A 10,610-nucleotide genomic window follows, 5' to 3' on the forward strand; every position below is an offset into this window, starting at 1 on the left:
TCCTGCTCATTGTCCTAACTTACCTCACAAGACATTATCTACATTATCAAGCACCATTTTCCGCTGGTTATAGTCCCCACTTTTTCACTGCTGCCCCATTACCCTCTGCAACCCAAATGCATTCTTTTGACCCAAACCCATTTTTGCCACCACATAATTTAGTACTACCATCCTCTTACTTACAAACCACATCAGCTCACCCCCCTCTGACTACCCCCTGACGCGTCTTTCTCCCAAGCCCGTCTGCCTACCCCCAGCCACGTGTGGATACCCCCCAACCAGTCTTTCTCCCAAGTCCAATCTGCCTTCAATCCAGCCACTTCTGCATGTCCCCCAGACACTTCTGCTCCCCCCCTCAACCTCCTCCCAGCCCAGTCATTCTCCCAAGCCCCTTGTGAACACTCTTTAGCTAATTCAGCACACCCCCTAGCCACTTCAGCACACCCCCAGCCACTTCAACACACCCCACCCACCTCTGCACTTACACTGTCTCTCACACCCTCACTCTCTGCTGCCTCAATAACCTCTGTTTTTTCTACACTGTTGTCTTCCACATCATGGGTAACCAGAAGCCAGGTCCAAAAACCCACTACCATGTATCTAAGGGCTAAGCGGTGAAGAAAATTAATATTTTATTTTGTGAATTTGTTTTACATGACGTGTGTCTTTTCATGCTTGTTTGATTAATACACTTGTTTGACAATGTATAAAACCAAGTCTCTTTTTGTTATCTAATAGGCATTAAAAGTGACATTTATACAAGATTGTAACAATTACTTACATTAAAATTAAGTGGATAACACATATTGCTTGTAGCAATTTAAACCATTCACATTAGTATACAGTGCATGACAAACATATAAAAAACAAATATACCTCTTAAGAATGGGAAGGTCTCCAAAAATGTAATGTTTCTCAATATATATCACAAGCTCTTTACAAAGTACAACAATAGTAATCTTCCTCTATGGGTCATATATAGTGGTATATAATGAGATTAGTGTATGCAGGTGTATGCTGGAGGATGGTTCAAACTTGCATTTCCTGTGTTTGTTCAGAGCTGTTAGCGAGGACTAGACCCCGAGTTAGCGCACGCTTTACGTCTAAAGATATGTGAATTTCTGCGTGCATTAGAGTATAACTCACACGTATGTGCAGGCGCATTTCTTCTAAGTGTCTGCCCCTTTCACACCCCCATTCACTACTTTGTTTATTCTCTTTTCTAAATTGTCAGTTTAATTGATCTAGACATTAGTGATGAGGATGGTAATGAGGGTGATGACATTGCCACCACTGAGGATGATGATTACTGTTAACCAAATTTCCATTAATAAATTGTTAAAATCTCTATCTGTTCCCCATTTCAACAACTAGATGATTTTACTTATTTTTAACATTTTTTTGTTCAATCTAAAACCAAAATAAGAACACGAAGATGCATTTAGAACCAAAACCAAAACACGGTGATCTGCACACATCTCTAAAATTAATCCTGAAAGGCATAAAGAAGCAAGTATGAGAAAATGGAAATTTAATATGATTTTTTTCAAGCAAAATGATTTACATTATCAAGACATGTAATTACAAAATTAAAGGGTATTCTTAGTAAACAAGCTTAGTTTAAGAGAATATTAGCCAGCCGTAGCATTCAGTGATGAAGGGTTGGCAGTTCACCCAGGAATACATAAGAATGTGAGAAAGTGTTTCTGAAGATATGTACTATGCTGGTGCTAGTTGTTTGTTACCATCTTTATATTGATGTGATCCATCTGTTGCTTTTGTTTGACTAGGCGAAAAGAGCTGAAAAGATGCACAATTGCATATTTTTGACCAAAAGATTATTAAGCCTGCCACCACGTCAAGGTAGACTCCTGCAGCAGGACCCTAACCTATCAAAACTAACATTATTCTTTATCTTCCAACAGTATTTTTTTATTCAATCTTTGCTAAGTTTTATCTTAGTTTTTACTAAAGCATTATTATATCTGACCTTATTTTAATCTGTTCAGTACTCTTACATCTGCCTAATCAGCCCACATATTCTCATAGTGTCTTATGCAAAACAACATTTTATATACGAGTAGCCTGATTGATCTTCTTATTGGTTGTTTTAATAATCTAATATATTTTATTCTGTTTAGTTCAATCTATTTAAATTTGTTAATTTGTTTTTTTTCTGTTGTATCCTAGCATATACTAACATTACATCTATGTATAAGTGTGTTTTTTTCAGTTCATTAAACATATGAATATATTCTACTTCAGTTGCTGCTTGGTGTTTTTATCATCTTTTTTCTAGTTTACTGTATGCCATATTTTACTATAATATATTATCTACCCCATATAATGCTTTTACATTGTTCCTATCATATATGATCTTATTATGTCTGATTATTTGTGAAATAAGAGTCATTTAGTTTAATCGTTTGGTCAAAAATACATCTGAAAAAATCTAGAAAAAGTTCTTGGGCATTGTGTATGACTATTTCATTTTAGCACAGTTCTCTCAGTATCTCTAGGTTGTATTTACCCTTATTAGGTTGCATATGTTTCTACATGTTTAGCTTTATACTCTGTTCCTAAGAATAATTTTCTGATGAAATAATTTTGGTTATTTTTGATTGGGATTCCTGAAATATTTTGATATGTTTTTGTAATAAGGTGTTACTCTATAGTAAGCAAAAGGGAATTTGAAGGGCTGAGGTGGGTTACAGAGTTGACATGGTTTTCTGGCATATTTCCTTATGGCTTCGCCATGATGGTCTTTACGTTTCCGTTGCCAAGCCCAGTGGTCTTCGGCTCTCATCACCTAATAAGAAACAAGCAAAAGAAAACTGTGATTCCACTTACGGAGCCTGAGGTCCGCACAAGTTATTTTGAGGGTCACATTTGGCTCACAGTCTGCTGGTTGGACATCCATGCTCTCTAGAAAACCATTGCTCTGGAATACAATGCTTCAAGTTCATATTAACAATGGGAAAATGTTCAAAAAAAGCTTTCCATGGACAATGAGGAAAGTGTTCCCTTTTTATTTTCACCTCACTGAAAAATGTTTGACCTTTTTCCAAGTGACAATATGCACAGCCCTTTGAGCCAATGCTTTACCCTTTAGATATTCAGATATGATGCTAGGAAATATTAAGAGACACCCTCATCCAGGGCTGTAACTAGGGCTGTGTGACAGGGGCGACCGCCCAGGGCGCAACGCTGAAGGGGGCGCAATTTAGGAATATTTTAGTTTAATTTGTTTAAAATTGAGGGCTAGGGGGGCGGCATTTGTCTTTCTCGCCCAGGGCTAGTTACGGCTCTGCCCTCATATACAGACGGACAATTTAATTTTGTTTAATGTTCCTTAATGTTGGGTAGTTTACTGTTTTCACTTGCACAGAATCCACTAGAAAGACCAGTATCCCACTGGACTTCATGCTCATATGTAGTCATTTTTAACTTAAATAACCATACTTTATTATTTACCACTCAAAGGCCCATCAGTAGTTATTTACCACTTAAGTGCCCATCGGTAGTTATTTACAGCTGAAATGTCCCATCAGTGGTTATTTAACTGTCAAATGTTCATCAGTAATTATATGTAACAGTAAAGTATAGTCACATTGCTGCTACCTCCTGGTTCTCTACTATACCCCGCCTCAGTCTCTGCTGTGTCACAGTCTTTTCTTAGAGACACCTCCTGCACAGATTTATGTGTCACATAATGTGTGCTCTTCATGGCATTCTAATTGAGCAAGGTCAATAACAATTTAGAAAGTGAGAAAACTCACTCTTATGTCAGCTTGACAGAAAGCACTACCAGGTAGGTATTACAATTAATCCACCACTGAGCCAGAGTTTCCCATATACTATAACTGTGTCAGAAGAACCCAATGTGTAAATGCTGTGCACCAATTCCCACCCCACATTACTGCATTCTGTATGGAAGCCCATCAAGTGAGACCACTGAGCCAATTGTCCCTCAGTAGATTCACTAATTCTGGCTTTGTGTATGTAGAAGGTGGTGAGTAGACTATCTATACTCTCAGCTGCAGTCCTTACTTGTCTGCATGTGGTGCTACATTCTTCTCCCATGCTGTATGACGACTCCATTGACATGGGATGTGAGGTTGACTTGAAGAATGTCACATGGTGTTATTGAGAAGCTCGTCCCCTCATCCTTGCTACTCTCTGGGAGTCAATTACATGTATTCTGTTGTACCCAGTCATTGGCGATACAGTGCTGACAGCTGTGCGCTCACTGAGCTGTGACAGGAAGTTTAAATTTGGGGCAGAAAGTAGACCCAGGACAATGAGCTTGGAACCCGGGGGCACAGTCTATTAATGCCAACGTGTGGATATACTTAAACAGCATCCCTGTGCAACGCACAATACTTGTTATTATTCCAAATTGCTTTGTAAGTTAATATTGTTCAATTGGAGCAACATGTTTTTTTTCAGATACATTACACTGTACAATGCTTATAAGAGCTGTTTTATCTGCTGAACCCCATAGTGTTCCATAAATTTGTTCTACTTATCCTACTATTTTACACACCTCTTCACATTGCTCCAGAGTCACACGTGTTTGGAGCTGCATTCTGTTCCACAAGGCGTCAGTATTCTGCAGGAACATCTTCAAAGGTATAAGACGTGCAGCATAGGAATAGATTGTACGGTACCATAGTTCTTCCTCCTCCGTTTTATTTGCAAGCAACCTACAGAAACAGAAGACCATAAAGAGTAGATACGTTTTTGTCATATAGCCACCAGGTTTACAAAACATATCTTAAGTGCCATGATTATAGAAGAGCTGCCATATATTTCACAGTTCCTTTTCTATTAAGTGCAGGCTATGAATACACTGTGGTGTGGAAGAGACAGAGGGTGTATTTATCATAGAGGTAGAGCCCTTTTCTGGTGAAAATGCTCTAAAGAAATCTTTTTTCTCTGCTTAATGAGATTTCCACCAACAGTAACCACTCCAGCGATAGTCTAATTTATCATATATCCAAGTATCCAACACGATCCCTGTTCTGTTAGCGACATCTCAGGATGGCATTAACAGAAAGAATACATTGAAAAACATAATTACCAAATACATTTTCTTAAGAATGTCGCCATTGTTTTGGTACAGAAATACATAGTATTTTATGGCGGAAGAGTAGATATAATATAGCATATTTCATATCTAGAGTGTATGTGTTTTCATCTCTTTATTTACAATTTTATTGTTATTTTAACAACAATAAGTACAAAAATAACAGACAGGAAGATAACAACAAACCAAACAATTAAACATATACATTGTCAGAACCAAACTCTAGATATATTGAAACCCTAGTAAATTATCCTCACTAAGTAGCTCACTAGTGGCTATTACAAACATATGGATGCATCACAAAATACATTAAGTTTGGAATACAATTTTGTCTGTGTGATTGTTATAACATATGATTGCATGAGTGGAGTAAGATAGGGTAGGGGGGATATAAAGAAGTTGAGGAGAGGGCTGTTTAGCAAGGGGGTGGGAGATTGACAAGTCATAGAGGAAGGGGCTCAAGCCAGGTATTTGCTTTATTGGCAATAGATATGTTTTATTGCATTCCTGGAAGGTATGTGGTGAGTTGTTTTTTTTATAAACATGCTTCCTAGTTACACACGTGTGCTGCCCCCCCCCCCTCCCCCCACACGCTCAGAGGAGAACATGGGTATCTTAGACGATAAGTAAGTTTTACCACTCTGGATATTTTTCTCTATTGGAGCTGAGTACCTCTCAGCTGCCACGGTGATAAATTAATGTTGAAGCACTGATCTGGGCCGGATTAACCCGAGGTCTAACTGGGCTATAGCCCAGGGGCCTCGGGCATCCAGGGGGCCCTTCAAAGTTCTCAGCAGCATTATTGATCGGTCCGGGGGCGGGGGCGCCCCCAGGCCGATCAATGCTGCATAGCACTTTCACTGCAGTCATCCGTCCCCGGCGCTCAGTAATCTGCTTACTGAGGAGATCTCGCAAGAGTTCACTCTCGCGAGATCTCCTCAGTAAGGAGCTTACAGAGCGCTGCGGAAGGAGCAGTGACAGGTAAGCGCTTGGGGGGCCTCATGGGGGACGGGGGGGTGGCAGGCGGCTCACATTGGGGGCCTCACAGGGAAATGGAGGCCCCCTTAGCCCAGAGGCCTCCATTCCCTTAATTTGGCCCTGGCCCTGAAATCATACCCATAGTTCCTGTGTCATTTGGGCTCTTTAGTTTAGTATAAGCACAATGTCCTTTATTGTCTGAAGATGCAGTAAATGATTTGCTTGGTGACAATATAAACCATGACCCTGTCTAATATGTTCTTCTGGGACATATTTCATGTTGTATTCCTGTTGTATTTGACTAGACAACGAGGGTTAATACTTACAGTGCGGAGTAAAAATTGACGCAGGTGTATTCCGTCTCAGATAGGCTGGCTCTCCGGAAGTATACCAACACCATTGCCAGTAAGTACTAGAATGGAAATACCAGTTAAATACTCAAAATGGAGAAATGCATGTGTACATACTCCAGCAGTCCTATTGTCCACTGGCTCTGTTCCATTTCCTTTGGTAAAAAGGGTGTGTTCCAAAAAATTGGGGGCATGGCTATAGTATTTGGGAGCATAGTTATGGTGGATCTATATGTGGGCTGAGTAGATCAGGGACATGACTTAAATGGCCTGATTTTCAAATCAGGAATGTAGGTAAGTGAGTGTATAAACGCATTACAGATAAACTTAGACACAACACAACCTCTTGCTGGAAGAAACAGTCTTTGGTAACCAAATCCAAACAATCACAAATTAATTTTCACTATTTCAGTTCGCACTAACTTGGTGAAAGGTAATACCAGACTGATCACTATATATTATACACTATAGAGTAGACATATAAGAAAATAGTAATGCTTAAGTAACTTTGGAAGAAATACCTTGTCTGACATTCTCACGCATGAATCCATTGTCAGAAAGCTGTAGATGGTAGGCTCCTCTGCAATGAAATGCATGAAATGTTCAGATATTATATGATATAGTGGGGAATGTTTATAGTAACTTTTCTGCAACTAACTGTGAAGAAGAGTTGGTGTTGCCCATAGCTGCCATTCAGACATTTCCTTTGATGTATAAACTACTAGAGAATGACAGCATCTTGATGATTGATAAGGACACCTGCTCTTCTACACGGCTACCTATAAAATATTATTCTATATGTTATAAGTGTAGTAATGTAGCATATTAGATAAAACCTTCCAAAGGAATTTTGTCATACTAAAGTTGAAATTGCATTGTGATGCAATGAGCTTACTCTGCCCCCTTGCTTTATAGGGTTTTGCTGGTTGTCAGATGCTAGTTATCACTCACTACTCTGACTGGCAGGAGCAGAAATATTAACACTAGATACCCCACACAAAGATTGTCCTTAAGGTCTAGGAGCTCCCCCAGCCAAATTCGGCTTTAGCTAGTTTGGATCTAGAGGTAGATAGTTATAATTATTTTTACTTACAAGTACTTAGTGTGCCTACGATACAGTTAAATTGCTTACCTCATTATATATGGGAAGGGGGACACACCCAACAAATCATTTCTTCTGGAATTTATTTTTGGAGAGGGTGATGTTATTTGAAGATATAGCTGTTGTTTTTAGATTTCATCATTATGTTGATATTTCTGCTATTTAGTTTTGTTGTTTCCCTCTACATGTACTGTGGCTCTTTGTATCCTTTCTCCATGTTCACCATTATACTAAAATATAAATATTAGTTACATTTTTTCTCATTCTAAACAAGAAGCTTTGTGGAATCCATTGTTTTGAATTGAACTTCCAATCAAAATATTTCATTATGAAACATGTAATGTAATTTGGAAGCTAAAATCTCAATTTGCCCCATTCTAGATATTAGATATCGAAGCATTCCCAGACTTTTCCCATTGAAATCCCTTGAATGGCGCATACAGATGATGGACACCATGGTTTATCAAGGGACTTGTGTACTGCAACCTGAATATGGGGTATTCTCTTTAGAGGCACATTTGGTTTTTTAAAAAAGCTTCTGTCAATGCCTAAGGTGATATTGTGTGATAAGCTGATAGTTGTACACGTTCTACTTCACACTTTAAAACTATTTGTTTTTGCAAATTAAAGCACAAATATCTGTGTTTGTCCTACTGCTTGCATTTTTCTGCCAGATTTCCCATGTTCCCTAGCATCAGTGTGGATGCATTTTGCATAACCAAACTTATAGTTTGCCAAGTGTCTATTATGCTCCTAATAAATGTTTGTGTTCTTACAAAATGTTGTTAATTACATGCTAAGAGAATAAGTCATACCCAGCAATTTGTAAAATGCAGCTTTCTCCGCTTGTCCCAGGCTAGGAGAATGGTCAGCAGTGCAAGGTTGGCTCTGGTCTCCCTGTAGTTTTCTTCTCTTTGCAGGGTTCAGGTTGTCTTCTGTTGTCCTGTTATGATAAATCCTTCTCTTTTATATAGGGAAATAACCAATAAATACTTATTTTCAAATTAAATATAAAGGAAGTGATTTAACATCCATAAATGCACCCTGTAGTTCAATGTTTTTATGCAGAATTGCACCTATCTCTTCACCTAACACATGAGGGCCACATGCTGCTTTTGGGAACTGCAGATGTAAATTGGACATGAAGCTACATTGCATGATTGCACCATGGAAATGCACATGGTGATAAGAATAAAAAATGTCACTTCCAACTCCTGCTACTAACATTATAGAGCCTCTTACTTTAATTTTAACTTTTCAATTGTTCTCCCAAAATACTACTTGTTTCACCCCCATTTATGTTTTAAATTATTTAAGAAATATGGCTATTTGGCCAAATTTATATATGACGCAATTTGCGTCATAAGCCCCACCCCCTGCCACTTTAATATAGAGACATTTAGTAAGCAGGAGGCTGACCTGCTTTCCCGGGAGTCTGAGAGGACTCAATGATTGCAGGTCTGGTGGGAAATGTGCATGGGGAAAAAGAGTAAAAAATTCACTTCAAAATTCTGCTACTAAACTTATAAACCCTCCTCTTTCTTTACAGTTAAAATTTTTCTCCCAAAGTACTACTTGTTCCAGCCTCAATTATGAGAGTGAGAAGGCACCAGACTGTCAATATTTCATGTGTTATTTTTGTGCGTGAATATTTATAAATACTTGCCAACTTTGGCAAGAGGCACTCCGGGATATCAGGGTAAGTTGAGTGTGTTGGGGGCGAGACCAAGTGGGTGGATACATTTGGCCACACCCCCTAAACGTCCATCAGAGTTTCTGTCCAAATACAGGAGGGGGCGGGCCACGATGACGCGCAATTTGCGTCATAAGCTCACTGCCACTTTAATATAGAGACATTTAGTAACCAGGAGGCTGACCTGCTTTCCGGGGAGTCCAAGAGGACTCAATGAAATTCAGCAGTCTCCTGGAATTTCCGGGACAGTTGGCAACTATGTATTTATATCACATGGGTATTGTGGCATCTAATGCACATACCAACATCTAATGCACCTGGATAGTTATAAAGTCGCCCCAGTGAAAGTATAGCAGCAACTCCCGATTACTGGCACTTCCTGAGCACCCATAAATATCCAATAGTTTTGCAGATGGAAAGAAACTCTGCAGCCACCCGCATGTCAGGTAATTCCCCCATAAATGTATATGCTTCTTCCTTTCACTCTTATTTAAATAATTTATCCCACAAAATGAAATCTAAATTTTGAATATGGATTTATTTTGAGAGTCATATAGGCACACTGAGTGCATGGATACATGCTTTATTTTTGCTTACTGTTTTATGGAGAATATTTTATCTATAACTGTCTATACCACACTTAATTACACATATATACACTAAGTTCACTATATCAAAATATCACTATATTGTGTGTCTGCATAATGTTTGACACAATTATACCCACAGCTAACATCACAATGTTTTTATTCTCTTACCAGCGTGACCCCTTCTACTACTACTCCTCCCAAAACCTACTATTGTAGTGACTGACTCATTGCACTTACCTCCTCTCCATTCTCCACAACTCAGTTACACCCAGCAAAGAACGAAGTAAAAGAAAATTTAAAAAAGATGGTGTGGGTTAAATAAATTGAGAAATTAAGGGAAAATCAAGAAGGTACACAATACTATACAAGACTAAAGACTTAACAACTAAACTAAATGAAACTACAATATTTCTTATAAATAAATCTTATACTATAGATATCTGATCTAAATACAAATATACTATGTAATAAAATTTAAATAAAGCTATATATAAATGTATGTATAAAATAAGTAATATATTATAAAATATGCAGATAATAAATCGCTCAGTATAGCAATGAGTCTCAAGGTTCGCCAGTCACAGAGATGTGTGAGCTGTCTGCCACCAGAGCTCACGGCCAGTTTGAACATATACAACTGACATCACCTTGACAACCTGCCATGCGGCGATGATGACTGAGGTTCGAAAGCTGTTGTCATAGCGTCAACTAGACTTAAAGGACCACTAGAGCCAAAATGCTGCATTATATAAAGGAGCTAATAGTAACATTTACACATACATTTCTATTAACTCTATCTTAGGAACCT

The 10,610-nt window shown here is 38.5% G+C and overlaps 1 protein-coding gene across 1 annotated transcript; it reads right to left on the bottom strand.

Annotated features, from left to right (window-relative positions):
- Positions 1-1,600: 1,600 nt before the first annotated feature.
- On the bottom strand, positions 1,601-10,165 carry LOC142142832 (speedy protein 1-A-like). The gene is made up of 6 exons (XM_075200638.1): positions 10,040-10,165; positions 8,335-8,462; positions 6,939-6,997; positions 6,394-6,479; positions 4,547-4,706; positions 1,601-2,809 (listed from the first exon to the last, which is right to left on the bottom strand). The coding sequence occupies exons 1-6, from the start codon at positions 10,048-10,050 to the stop codon at positions 2,612-2,614; spliced, it is 642 nt and encodes a 213-aa protein (XP_075056739.1). The 5' UTR covers positions 10,051-10,165; the 3' UTR covers positions 1,601-2,611.
- Between the last annotated feature and the right edge of the window lie 445 nt (positions 10,166-10,610).

This window comes from Mixophyes fleayi, chromosome 3 (genome assembly GCF_038048845.1).
Source record: "Mixophyes fleayi isolate aMixFle1 chromosome 3, aMixFle1.hap1, whole genome shotgun sequence".
Taxonomy (NCBI): Eukaryota; Metazoa; Chordata; class Amphibia; order Anura; family Limnodynastidae; genus Mixophyes; species Mixophyes fleayi.

Excerpts from the sequence above, each read along its gene's own strand:
- LOC142142832 (XM_075200638.1), bottom strand. Across the intron at positions 6,480-6,938 it reads GCGTGAGAATGTCAGACAAG|TACTTACTGGCAATGGTGTT; the intron begins GTATTTCTTCCA and ends TTTCCATTCTAG. Across the intron at positions 2,810-4,546 it reads CTCTGGAGCAATGTGAAGAG|GTGATGAGAGCCGAAGACCA; the intron begins GTGTGTAAAATA and ends GTTTCTTATTAG.